The following is a 15781-nucleotide window of genomic DNA, read 5'->3' as shown; positions in this document are numbered from 1 at the left end:
GTGTGTGTGGGTGTGTGTGTGGGTGTGTGTGTGTGTGTCTGTATCGGTACTTTATATATTCTATATGAATTTATTTATTTTTTTTCTTGTTTTTTTATTAATTATCTTAGTAATAAATACAGAAATTAAAAGTATTATAATCTCCTTGACAAAAAAATCACTTTTAACAAAATAAAATTATTAATATACTATGTATCTTCATAGTGTTTTCAATAATTTAAATTATGACTCTCCTAAAAATCTTACTTATACTTGACAATTTGTATAAAATGTTTAAAAAATTGACAAATTCTATTAATTCCAAAAATATATTTACATATATATTTGTATCTTTGTATCTTTGAGAGAATCCTGTATCTATTATAAAGTAATAAGTCTCTATGAGATATTATATTTATTCACCTTATATATATATGATAGTTTCACGCGCACCACACCTCCTACATTTTCCTCTCTTCCTCTCATTGTCACATTCGTTCGTTGCACTCACGACACTCGTGAAAACACAATTAATTACGATTACACGTACTAATTACCAGAATAAGATTATCTCACAGCACTTTACATGGTATTCCCGACGTTAATCTCACACGACGTGTACTTTACTATTATATATTGCAACGGAAGAAGAACGCGAAAAGAGTATGAAGTTTTATAATCCTCTTGACATTCGCAAATTTGACGCGCGGGTATGTGTGTGTGTGTGTGTATATATATATATTATTTTTTTATTTATTGTATATATATATATACCAGGGTTGACAACATTACCTCAAAATAACTCGTTACTATTATCGTTCTTTTTCCTAAGAAGTAACTCATTATTGTTACTCGTTTTGATTTGCAAAAGTAACTCGTTATCGTTTTCGTTGATCCAAAATGTAACGAATCGTTACTTTTTCGTTATTTTTTTTCTTGATACTAATAGAATACTATATAACGTTTTTCATTGACAGAATTTGTGCGCACTCAATGCACATGTACGGCTTTAATGTGCATTGAGTGCGCCACAACTCTAATCTAAATGTAAAAATGAAATATCTGAGAGGATGAAATGCCTAAAGTATATTTTATCAAATAACATGTATTGAGAATTTCGCAGTTTAACTCATTTCTTATTATATTATACTCATTTCTTATTATATGTTTTTATTAAAACATACATCTTTACGTCGATTATACAGCAGCTTTAAAGTGCACTGAATGCGTATTAGTTTTGCTAATGAAAAACGTTATTATATGCAGATATCTTGCGGTAACTATAAAAAAGACGGAAAAATTCTATTTTTAATAGAGGAAAAAACTAAAAAAATGATAAATATGTATGTGTATATTTACTCTAGTTATGATTAAAACTTTTACATAAATAGAAATAAAGTAATGATAAAAGTAACTAGTAATCATTAAAATCGTTACCAAAAATTTAACTGCGTTACTATGAACGTTGTTCAGAAGAAAATGTAACATCATTACTCAAACGTTATCAAAAAAGTAACTTGTAACGGTAACGACGTTATAAGTAACGCGTTTCTTGCTAACCTTGTATACATACATATGTATATACAACAAATAAAATCTCAAATGGCAAAGAGTTTTATTAAATCATAATGTATAAATTCTGAATTTGTTGTATAGATCATAGATGAATATTAAAATACAAGTTTGATTACGAATCTCATTAGTGACATTAAACATCGATTAATTTAAAGTCGATCCATTTCGTACACGCGATGTTCCGTTTATAATCAACAACTTCGAAAATGATATTGATATTTCAATACTATCTAATTAATAAAGTCGAATTAGTGACTAATTGAGACGCAATCATGCGAAAACAATCAAAATTTAGTTGAGCGTAAAAGTTAATTAATCGCATAAATTGTTAATTGTTCGTAAAAAAGAATCAAATTTCAACAAGTAATACGACGACATATGAAGCAATTTACTTTGTTATTAGGGTAACTCGGGTATGCCATAGGCTGTTGTAATTTTTCCAATAATTGCTAAATAGTGCATTTTTGTAGTCATTCTTAGAGATAAAAAGAATAGGTTTTTTATTTCAAAAAAAGTATCAAGAAGAAATGGGTTCTTTTGATTCAAAATGATTTTTTAATGAAAATGATGTAAAATTCATTAAAAAATATAGAAAAAGATATAGAATTCATTTTTCTAGATATTTATTCGTTATTAAAACGTTTGATGTCTATGTCATTTCGACATTATTTAATATTTATTCTCTACATAATTTCTTAAATCAAGAAATTCCTTGAGTTGTTGCGATGTCTAATGAAATTAATATCTTTTATTGACTTAAGTATACGTTAATTATATAAATGAATGATATTTTATTCCAATTTTAAAAGCTAAATAAGCAATGGCTCATACACTGTTGTTAACACAGATAATATTTTAATATAATTAACACGTACTGACTCATTGTAAATAATATTGGTTGTAATTATACGTATTTTAAATTTTAATTATTGAAGCAGAGTCCCAATACAATATCGATTCAAAAATAGTCCTGTGAACATTATTCCACTAGTTTATATTTAACGTGTATACAATTACAACATGTACAAAAGCAGCGTCAATTATTCTAATGAAATATTATTTGTGTTAACAGTATCCAAAGTTAATTGTATCCAAAAAAATTACTTAATTTTTTAAACCAGAGTACAAAATTTGTTATATTTACTCGAGAATAAAGAGAATTCTGTATATCCGAACAATTGGCGTTAACTCTGATTAGCTCATATATATATTTTATTGAGTACAAAAAAAGTACAAAATATCCGAAAATTATGAATGATACACAGAGAGAATTTTTTCTTAGAATTTTCTTATCTTGAAAATAAGATAGTCATGGGACAACAATATTGTATTTCAAAGAATTTTAATGTAAATTTCTCTTATTTATTAATAAAACTACAAAAAATTTAAAATAAGTTTGATTAATTTTATTGAAGTGCGTGGTAAAAATCTTTAAAATATTGTATTATATCACAACTATCATATTTTCAGAGTAAATTTTAAAAGAAAATTCTTTTCGTGTAACGTATCCATATTCATGATCACCACTTAGTCTTATTGTACTACATTTATTGTATTACATTTTGATTTTCAACATTTGATTTTTAACATCTTTCAACAAAAATCTTTTGAATGAATGCAAAAACTAAATTTTAGAATAATATAGCGTCAAAATCATCAAATATTCCAAAATATATGTTAGTAAAAAATTTCTAAGAATTAAGGAAAAAACTGCTTTTACCAAGTTTTTTAAAGTTTCTAATTTTTCTGGTCATTTTCATCTCTATAGTCATTCAAAAAATAATCAATATTTACAGTAATTTATGTGCGTATATTATTTAAAATAACTATATTAGTTAATATAATGTAATATTTTTATGTTTTATTTTTGACTGTCTGCAAAGTTGTGCATGTGTCCACTAAAAGCTGCTTTAACATCAAATAAATTACGTACAATTAAACTGCCGTAATCAATGTTACGTACAAAGATACGTAAACTCTAATGCGGAGTCTTTTTTTTTATTCTCAACAAATATCATATACAAAAATACTAACGAAATCTGTAATATATACTATATATACTATATATACTATATTAATATATATTAATATATATATTAATATATATATTAATATATATATTAATAACTATAATATTTTTATATTTTTCGAGAATACAGCCCTTGTAATTTGTATTTCCATTTTTACAATTTGTTTATAAATACTATGACTATCTTTTCATTATAAGGAAGTTTGAGAAAGATGATTATCTATTAACCAAGTAACACACATACGCATTGCTTTTCATAGAAATTTTTTATTTTCTTAAAAAAATTGTTTTTATGTCCACCATAGTGTGCAATATCATTATATATTTATTTATTATTTTATAAAATGTATTATATGCATCTTTAATTTTGATAGTATTTATTACTGTATGCTTCAATAAAATGATATACCAAACACTATTAGAAATAAAAAAAATAAATGCATATTTTTTCTATTTTAAAACTGTGGTCATCTTGCCCGAGTTTATCTTACCGATTCATCGCACGAATAATAACACGGGGCAGACAATAGACTTCTAGGCAGTAGACTGTAGAGAGATGCCTAATAAAGGCAAATTAGGTATTGCAGATCAGCATTAACTCAGTCCTCTTTGAGATATTTAATATATTGTGAAATAAACTTTAAATATTTTGCTTTTAAATTTAATTATCAATACATATCAATATTCAATATATCACGATTTCTCGTTAGCTGAACAACTCGATTCGACGTATTATATCTCGTTATCAGTATCGAAATATTAAGCAAATTACATTTAAATAGAAAGCGATACACTATATATATATATACTTGATCCAAGTGTCGCTGAGGAGATAATTATCGTATATGTATATCGCGAAACAATAATTTATAATCTCTATTTTCTGTCGTCCTGATTCCTACTCCAAACAAATGCCATGTATTTAATTCATAAGCACAGTCGTAATGAAGTTTGTATTTTAATACTGTCATTTACATAGTATAAATTTGGTATTTGTAAGTATACCATGTTATTTGTGATTTATGAAAATTTTTGCAATTTGAAAATTCGTTCGACCGCTGGCAAGTTTTGTTTATTTGCGAGATTAGCAGTTTTATATATAAATTAATAAATCGCGTAAAAAACGCATGTCTATTTCGATAAGGGATTATCTGCTACAATTTTTACTAATACGAGTTAATAAATGCTTGTAATAACTTTAAGATACGGTAATATTTAGTAGATAACATTTGTCGTGATTGTTTTTTAAAGAGTAACAATAATAAATATAAATAAAAAATAATAAATATTGTAGAATAGCTATTATTATCTGTCGTCTCAATTTTGTTACGCCATTGGCTGTGTTAGTAGAAAAAGAAGCTTTGCAAATAATATAAGATTCTTTAATATAATTGGTTCTTGCTATCTATACATCATATAAACAATTACGAGTTGTCTAAACATTAAAGATCTTTATTGTTTTTCGACGATACGGAAATTGTTTTTCAAAAGTTGGCAGCAATGGCGTATAGCAGGGACTCTCCCCTTTACAACGAGTGATAAGCTGTATCGGTAGCTGCTTTAATCTGGCCTTGGCTTGGCGTCCGTTTGAAATGGTGGATTCGTTATCGAATTCCGCCTGCGAGGTGCGTTCAGTCATTCGCTTTCTCAGGGCAATCCAAAATAAGCGAAGAATTCTGAGGTTGCCCTTCTGAGGTTTTTAACGTTTTCAACGAGGTGAATTCCTTCGTGATTGAGAAAGCGAATGACTGAACGTGGAATTCGACAACGAATCCTCCGCTCGTTGTGGAAGGAAGAGTCTCCGCTACATGTCACTGCTACCAACTTTTGAGAAACAATTTCCATATCGCCGAAAAACAATAAAGGTCTTTTATTTTTGGTCAATCCTTCATATATTAAAGAATCTTCTCTTCAGTTGTAAAGCTGCTTTTTCTGTTAGATATAGCCATCGTGGTCTTGTGTTTACTGCTAAAACAATTCTAATTGTAAATATTCCCATAAAATTAAACTATTTAATTCCTATAAAATATTTAACATTATGTAAAATAAATATGTGGTGATTATTCTACTTCTTGCATATTATCTACTTTTTGCATATCAAATTCAAAATGCTATATTTTGTATTTATTCTGTATTTTGCGCTTCGTTTTGTAAACTAATTAGTGTTGCTTAAAGTAACAATTTTATATAAAAATTTGAAAAACAGATATTAATTATCAAGGTTGGGAACATTACTTCATAAGAGTAACAGTAACGCGTTACTGTTACTTTTTGTAAAAAATAACTCATTAATACCTCTAACTCATTAATTTATGTATTGTTATTGATTTTAAAAAGTAATGTCTCATTATTTAAAAAGTAACAATTCATTATCTTTTTTGTTACTTTTTTATAATGTTAAAATAAGAATACTAGATTTAAAAATACTAGATTTAGATTATTTAATAATCAATATTAATTATAAAAATCAATATTAAAACTTAAAATTCTAAACTAATTTTATAGCAAATTTTTTTTATATCAAACAATTTTTTATATTAAAACTATTTAAAATAAATCTTCAATAATTTTTTAAATTAATATTTTCATTTTTAATACGTGGTAGTCTTTAGAAAATTAGATTATAATTTAAACGTAGATTTTTATTTAAAGTTTTATTAAACATTGGTTTTAAATATTAATATCGTTATTACGAATGCATTCCAATATTCATTGCCAATAATAAAAATTTATAGTTCGTTGCATATTACTACATATATTATTCAGTATTGGCAATGACTATCGGAATGCAGTTTAAAATATAAAACATTTTTTAATATTTAAATTTCTATTATAAAATATTTTTAGCAAATTAAAAATATGCGATCTATTGAATAGTTATAAAGATAATAAGAGATTAAAATAACGATAAAAGTAATGACTGAATTCATTACTGTTACTGTTACTTTTATAAACATTCAGAGACACAAAAGCAATCATTATCGAAAAAATGTAACAAAAACAGCGTGACGCACACAAAAACGAGTAACGCATTATTATCCCTGTTAATTGCTTTATGTTTTAAAGAATTCTTAAATCTATTATTTGTAGAATATAAACTATATTTTCATTTTGAGAGAAAAATTATTTATTTATCATTATTAATTTCAAATTATTATTCAGGTTATTATCTTTGTCAAGATAAAAATAAAATCATATATAATTTTAATAAATGGAAAAATTAAATCATTATAAAAACATTGCGATTTTCTCATTCTGTTCTCTTAATTTATTAAAGTCGTACAATTACATTGCTACAAAAAAAAATAATAATAAGAAGTAATAATAAAATAATTTTTGAAAATATTTCTCAAAACAAATATTTTTCAAATAAATTTTATATTATTTTTATATTCAGTATCATTAAATTATGTATATAAATATATATATTGTTAATGTGTTTATATATATTTAGTAGTTTTTTCAAGAAAAATACGATTATAGTTGTTATAAATACGGATAATTCAATGTTTTAGTACATTATTACATATATTGTAATATTGAGGAAAATAACGTCGTAATATTAGAAGTGTCATGTGGTAATATAACACTTTGCAATGTACTTGTAGGTGAAACTTTATGTAGTGCGTTGTAAAATAAATCCTACGGCATCGTTTTCACGGCGAAAAAGTTTTCCGTCGATGGGGTGGCGCAAAACGTTGTAAAAGAGGTGAAATGGGATCAGACTATATTGCAAAAGGTAAACTTTCGGTTTTTGTGCTCATAAATCGTACGTGCGCTCCATTAAGTCACGGCTTATTAAGCTGTAAACGAAAAATTAGTCCCGGCACGGAATGCTTAATTAATGACTACGTCAAACTCACGGCGAAGTCTCCGAAATTATAGCGCCGAAATGTCTTATAAAGTGTCTTGTAACTTTATATTCAATATATATGCTTCTTCTTATTAGGATAAAAAAAATCGATGAATCTTGTTTTTGATATTTAAGAAGTTTACATTCTTGTAAAATTTTCATCACACTTAGACATTTACAACAATTTCTTAATTTCTAAATTAATATTTTTTCAAATTTATTTATCTTTATATTTATTTATTTTCTGTGAATTTAATCCTATTACAGTTTGTTTTTTTCCATATTTCTTTCATTATATATTGTTTGCTAATATATCTCGTTATAAATTTAAAATCGAATGTTTTTGTATTTATCTTTTAATTAAACAGTATTGTGCAAGTTTTAATTCTCTTATTACATGCGAATATATTATAAGATAAACAATAAAAAATCGCATAATCATTTTTAATATACTAATTGAGAAACAGACTTTCAAAATATGTTTTATCTAAAATTTGTAATTTTCAAAAACGAGAAGGAAACTACGCACATAAGAAAATTACGATAGAAAATAACAATATGCTAATCAGTAGGATGTGAAATATTAAACAAAATTGCTAAACAATTGTTAAAAATGTTAAACAAATGCATTTTGTTTATCTCTAGTTAAAAAACTATAATGCACTTCGAAATTTCTTTTTTTTTAGTCATATAAATTAACAATGAAAAAATGCTTTCTGAACATTTCAGCTTATAATATGAATCTTTCAACACTGAACACTACGCCGCCTCTAACTAAAAAAATGAAATTTTGGACAAAACGCATTTTGAAAGTCTGTTCCTCAATTATTACTAAACGTTCAACTGATATTGAAGCAGTAATGGGATAAAGATACTCCTAAAATTTATTTACAAATATAGATACAAATACAATGTACGAAAATTTATTTAAATACAGATATAGATACATATATTAAAATATATATAGGTACAGATATCAGATACTTTAAAAATATCTTCAGATATATTTCAGATACTCTTAAATTCATTTTATTATAATAATATGTAAAAAATGTATTAGTTATTGAATAAATCATTTATTCATTCATTTTTGTTATATTTAGATAATTGAAAAAAACTTAATAATTATCGTAAAATCATTTTGAATAAGAATTATAAGATGATATTATTCATTACTATCCTTCATAGTTTTATAAACTGCTTCAAACATTGTGTTTTCAGTGCTTAACTATACAAGGTGTTTGAAAATTAGTGACTTTTGCACAAAGGCAGAATGGATTAAATCGAGAAGAAAATGGTCCTCTACATTTTGCAACTTTCGCAATAGTTAACAAGATATTAATTGCTAAAAATTGTCGAAAATTGGTCTTCAATAATTTTTTACTCAAATATTATCACCTTTACAGAAAAACTGCAAGAGACGAAAATTGTTTATTTTCTTTTCATAGAACTCTAAGAATTTTTTCAGAATTTTTTCAGAATTTTTTAATATCGTATTTTCTCATATTGGTAAAAATAATAGTTCTATGAAAAGAAAATTAACAATTTTCGTCTTTTGCAGTTTTTTTGTAAAGTTGATAATATTTGTAAAAAATTATTGAAGATCAATTTTTAGCAATTAATATCTTGTTAATTATTATAAAAATTGTAAAATGGTAGAGGACTTTTCTTCTCAGTTTAGTTCATTCTACTCCTGTGCGAAAGATTTGTCACTAATTTCCAAACATCTTGTATACATGCATTAGAAATTCTATAATTCTAAGATCACTGGTTGCGTTCAACAGAAAAAGCAGCTGTGTACTGTAAAATTCTTTAATATGACTGATTCGCATTTAGATCCAATGAGGAACTAAGGGAAAGATTAATCATATTGTAGAATTTTGCAACAACAAAGCTATTTTTTTCTGCGGAATGGAATCAATCGACAGTCACACATAAAATGGAATTATGAGTATGCTGAAGAAATATATTTGAAAAATGTAAATCTGAAAATCAGTTCAGATGCTGTGTTTTTTATCTAGATACAGATACAAATATTTGAATTTGAATGTACCTCAGATACAAATTAGATACACAAAATGTATCTCTATACATGTATTTAGATACCCAACATTGTATTTAAGTAATGTTAAATAAAAAAATTTAATCACCTGAATTCGATAAAGCCATGATGCAGTATCAAGGCCATAAAATCACCCTGAAGATCGTCCCGTTCTCCTGCCAGGAGAAGCACTCCGTCCCATGCTTCTGGTCGAAATTCCAATTCTAATTGGACGTGTTTGTAAGCGGCTCGTAAGGCGGGAAAAGCCAGCCAACCTGACCCAGTGAAACGTGGTGATCTTACTTCAGCTTCTGAAATACAATATTAAAATCTTTTTATTGATTCAACGAAATTTGTTGATAAATTTCGTTTACGGTCGCTGAATCGAATGGAATTATGTTATTAGTGATATCTATAATGATATTATAGTATTATGTGCGATAGATTTGGAAAATTAATCCTTGTAATATGGCAGTAAAAGAACCAATCTACATTGAGGGTCTGCATAGGGATGTTACTACAGTTATATATATTGTTTATAAATTCTCAAAAACATACGAAAACATTTCCTGTTATCAAGTTTTAATAAAATCTTTGATTTATAAAAAATTTCATATTTTTAAAAAAGATTTTATAACATAATATATTTATTTTTGATAATGTTCTTCATATTTATAATTGCTCAACACATATTAGAGTAATCATTTATTAATAAAAAATATTATTTTATAACATAGAATGCGTTATAACGACCGTTGTTTAAAAAAGTAACATCTCAATATATTTTTAAAAATATATTTTTTAAAAATATCACGAAGCAATCTCGAAGGATACGTATCTATTGCAATTTGCAACCGAGATACGTGCGAATGGTTAACATGCTGGTATCGTCGACCACTTTCGAAGGATACATCGAATGGAAGGGAAAAGAGCGGAAAATCGGGAATTCCGGCCACACGCGAGGCTTATGGAACGTCCCTTTACCCCCTACAATCTACAACCTCGTATCAATCACATGAGTGTACCGCAGGGTGTACCTGTAGAAAGACCTCGAGCACGTGGAACACGTGAGCGTAAGGGTGACGATAAATCAGACTAGACCAGAAGAATAGAAAAAGTTGCGCCCGTGGGGCCTGGAAATGGAATTCCAGTTCTTGATAGCGCCAGGAATCCTCGACGCTATCGTGTAACAAAGCGTTGCCCGACTGGCACAATCGTAAGCGCAATTACAACGGATGATATCGGAAAGACGAGAAGAATTTATCGTATACTGACATGTTATGTTAGCGCGAAAAAATATTTTCGATCGGTTTTTCTTGATTGTGTCGCAAGTTCGATTTTAGGCACAAATGTCGATTTTAGGCACAGCAATATTTGTTTTATTGGGTTGATTATCCGGAAAGTTCATGCTGATGTTGAAAGGAAATTGAAACACAGAAGATTTAAATTTTAGTATACATTTATTAAATTATATAGATTAGTCGGCACGAACTTTCCGGACAACCCAATATATATAAAAAATTAGCTATATATGTATTACAATTTGTATAAATATCTTCTTTTTAAAATAATGATATATTTAAAGTTTTGTTAATTATTATTGCAAATTATTTCAAATTATAATTTATAATTTTAATTAACTTCAAATGAATATAATTTACTAATTATCAATAAAACAATGGGATTGAATATTAATGTAGCATAGTAATGTAAAATTTTGATTAGAGAACTTAATAACATGTAGCCTATGTGATATAAAATATAGAAAAATATAGAAAAATGTCAATGCAATCAAAATACTAATATTCTACATATAAATTTCTCCATATCCGGAGTTGAATAACTAAGTTGCACTCAGATCATATATTCTCTCTTTGCAGTAGAACAAGTACATCGTAGGCAGGCCATAGATTCAACTCTCACAGTAGAATAAGTAAATTATAGCCGGACCATATATTTCTTCCTCTACTAGTAGAACAAGTATATTATATTCGAACCAATTCTCTTTTCGATTACACATCTATTTGTTTTCAATATGCTTAGCTGTATTGCAACTATAGGATTGCGCAGTAATGTTTTATACATAATTTTATGTAACACATAAAATTATAAATAAAATTCTATTCTGAATTATGATATAAATCATAAATCAATTAAAGTTAAGTTAATAAAAAATAAACAATTTTCAATAATAGTATATCAATTGAATTAACTGATAATTATTATATTTAAAAATCTACAGCACGAGTACATTGAAGAAATACATTGGTGTCTTGCACTATTACAATATTATCTCTAATACATAGCAAGTAAATAAGTTGCATTGATGTCTTGCACTATTACAATATTATCTCTATCTATATTACCTTTTAAAATATCTTTTTTGCGTTATATAAAGATACTTAAAATACATAGCAAATAAATAAGTTGCTTCATTGCCAGAAGATGCAAGGAGTAAGAGAGGAAACACTCATTGATTAAGATCGAACATTTCAAAGTTATCGTCTGATGTTCGCATCGCGCTCGACTTAACGCGAGAAACGAACTTTCGGAGCGAAAGAAACAATGTTTCCGCCGCTCGTGGTCTAAGCGAGGCGTGTAAGCTATTGAATCGATCGAAGCGGTGGCCATTCGAAAAGAACAGCGATGGTAACTCGTTTCCTGCGGCAACTTGATTGATCGTTTCGGCATTCGAGTCGTGTCTTTATGCAAATTAAGCGGATCAAAAGACTTCTGTGCAGTTTCCACCCAAGCTTTGCAAGCTGGACATAACCAGCGTTGGTTTTCTCAACGCGTTGTTCTATAACGTGAATGAAGTGAAGATCATTTCTTCGTCGTTAAAAACTCACTACCAATTAGTAAGTGTCACTATTTAAGTGGGTTACATCTTAAAATTTATAGCACACGATTCTTACATTAAAATTATGTAAAAATATTTTGCGGAAATTTTGTATTAAAATCTTTATTAGAGGAAGAGAGGAGTGGCATAAAAGTAATAATAGAAAACAAAGGTTACAATCATTAGCATAGTTCCAAAACATATCTTTGATCGTGTAGATTATATGCAAATTTTTTAAGTCATTACGTAAACCAAAGACTGCCCTTTTTTGAATATCATACCTCTCCTTTTTACTCTTCTCTCTAAAAATTTAAAAATTTCACTTGCCAATGGTATTACTCATACCAGCTAATAAAGCGGAATTCCATCGTCTGACCATTCGCCAAAGCATACCTAATAACTGAGGAATAATTTACATTTAAAAAAATGTGAAATCTCAGCATTTTACGTTTAGTACTGGCCAGTCTTTTATGTGGAAATTTTCCAGCATACCTTGTATAAATGAAAATGCATAAACAAGTGTATGTTTACAATAAATATAAAATAATATAATATGAATATATAAAATATAAATATATGTATTTAGTATGATAATAATGTAGGTAAAGTAGAAACAGCTACATAGCTATACAGCTATATAAAACAGCTATATAAAATTATAAAATATAGATCTATATTTATAGTCATATTTCTAGTAAAGAATATTAATCTTGAGACAGTTTACATAAATTTTGGAAATCAACTTTATATTTATTATTGTTTGCAACCATGATTATTCTTGAGAAATTCAAATAAAATTAATCTTGAAACAGTTTCAATTTTGTTTCTCAATTTACTGATTCAATCATGAGAGAAGATTATATGTATATGTTAATATAAATAAATATAATATATATTTATAATTATATATATTATTATAATATATGTATATATATTAATATAAATATAAATTGTTTCATTTTGTAACATTTGTTCGAAAGTAGTTTGCAAAGAGAATGATTATTTATATGAAAAATCTCATTTAAAATTCGAGAATATGTTAAAGTTGAATCTAAATCTGAATTGAATCTAAATACAATATTTTCCTTTGTTATATTTTGTATTAAAACATAATGCTGGTTAATAATTAATTCAATAAGAGAGTAATACGCATAACTGAATTTAATATTTATTGATTTGATATTTGCAAATTTAGTTAAGGACTGAATGATGTCAGCGGTACTAAATTTAATGTTTATTTGAAGAATAAAGTTTATTTTCGTTTTCAGAAAAATATTTATCGGAAATATTTATTGGAATATTTATGAAAATTACTTCTTTATTATGATATGTTTTATTATATATATATATATATCTTCTCTCTCTCTCTCTCTCTCTCTCTCTCTCTCTCTCTCTCATATTTTATTTCACGGAAAAATGTGTGATCTTAGTAAATTAAAAGAGAAAAAAGTACATAATATTTTTTTAACTTGACTTTATTTTTGGGCACATTAATATATCTCTAATAGGATTGCCTGCTTGAGCATCAAATTATTAAATTGTTTGTTAATTTAATTTGTAATATTACTACAGTAATTCAGTTGCATTTCTAAATCTGAAAAATCAATTCAGTTCAAAGATTACATATATAATACACATAAGTCGTCTGAAAACTATCTCAACACGAAGATGGCATTACTCATCAAAATCATTTTGGTACAATCGTACATACTTTGAAAGATAACTGTGAAAATTGTAGCTATTTAGTTCAATTGTTGTTTCATTTGTTCCAGTTTTTTTGTAAAAATGGAAAAAATTGAATATCGATGCTCGCCTACGATAAAAATTTACGAATTGAAGTTCGAATTGATTAACCATCGTACTCATCAGATCTGACCCCCAACGACTTTTTCCTGTTTCCTAGGCTCAAAGTTTGGCTCGGAGGACAAAGATTTTCAAACAAAAACACTGACATCGACTGGCACAAATGATTGAGCAAAAACAACTGAGCAAAAACAAAATAGCTACAATTTTCACAGGTTCTTTCAAAACATGTACGATTGTAGAGATTTTGACGAGTAATGTCATTTTCATGTTTTCTTCAAAACTTTCAAATGACCTTCATATAAATTTATATGGAAATTATTTAAGCATCTAAGATCCAGCTTCGACCGTTATAGGCTTTAACTTTTATGTATTCACATTATACATATGGTCTTAATAATTGTTTATTATTATTATTTTCCCGATTTATTTAAATTATATGATTTCTTGGTTACAAATTTGAAAATGATAAATTAATTTATATAAATAATTCATTATTAGAAAGAAAATAACTTTTACTTTTTAAGTAATAAGAATATATTTTATAATAATTCTTTAAAAAAGAATGAAAGTAAACCATTCGATAATAAACACATATTGATATATTATTTATTAAACGTAAATATGATATAAAATTGATATAGATATACGTTAAAATATGTATAGTTCATCAAATACAGAATTTTACCTATGTTTATAATAATATAAAAATAATATAATATTCTAATTAAATAAACATTTTTTTAACATGTTTATAATTTGGGAAAAATATTTCTTTAAACAATTTATTAAGAATTATCAATGTATTTAAATAATATATCATATCTGAATTTTTTATATCCAGATATGATAATATACTATAATAAATACATTAATAAAAGATTGAGCACATATTAATTGAAAACAAGAAAATATAATACACGTAGATTCATTTACAGAATTAATATATGGTATTAAACGACTTAATTATAACATAAATAGACAATAAATAACACATTTAATCACATTCAATCGAAAAAATGGTGTACCATGTAAAGTAAAAAATTCATGATCTAAAGATCCAAAGTTTGAATTTCACTAAAGAAGTCTCAATAAAAAGAACGTGATAGTATATTACGATTTAATAAAGATATTAATTTATTATATTAATTTAAATTTAAATAAGATATTTATGGGAGGTCTATATATTGAATCTATTACATTCAGATCTCCTATAGTTCCATATAATTTTAATTGCGTTAATATCGCGTTTATCAAATACGATTTAAATCGGTTGTAGAATAACGTTAAAAAAACGAATTTATAGTATATGACAACGTCTATACTAGCCAGCTATCATAGCCAGATATCATAACAAAAATTATTAGAACTGATATACGTTTTACCTATTACATTTAGACCGTAAATTTGTATACGTTTTACCTATTACATTTAGACCTTCCGTAAATTTTATAATATACTATTTCGTGTTTATTCAAATTATCACAAAAAGAATTAATTAGATAATTTGCATGCAACAATAAAAATTTGTTATTAATATATACATTTGCATCAAACATAAATTGAATAATCTTATCAATATTCACACACACATACATACAAATTCGGATATTTCTATTCCAAAACTGTCTTAATCGAATTAATCATTATCTCAATTAGCAA

At 26.3% G+C, this 15781-nt stretch overlaps 1 protein-coding gene across 1 annotated transcript in view; it reads right to left on the bottom strand.

Moving 5' to 3' along the window:
- Window positions 1-15781, bottom strand: part of LOC105627702 (pikachurin-like) — a 151139-nt gene that overhangs the window by 39694 nt on the left and 95664 nt on the right. The window contains exon 5 of the mRNA XM_012208979.1: window positions 9587-9788. Within this exon, the coding sequence (XP_012064369.1) occupies window positions 9587-9788 (202 nt within the window). The remainder of the gene's footprint in view (window positions 1-9586; window positions 9789-15781) is intronic.

The sequence above is a fragment of the Atta cephalotes genome (assembly GCF_000143395.1).
Source record: "Atta cephalotes unplaced genomic scaffold scaffold00010, whole genome shotgun sequence".
In the NCBI taxonomy this organism is placed as follows: Eukaryota; Metazoa; Arthropoda; class Insecta; order Hymenoptera; family Formicidae; genus Atta; species Atta cephalotes.
The sequence above is the reverse complement of the archived record's forward strand: the minus strand, read 5'-3'. Positions and strand labels throughout refer to the sequence as shown.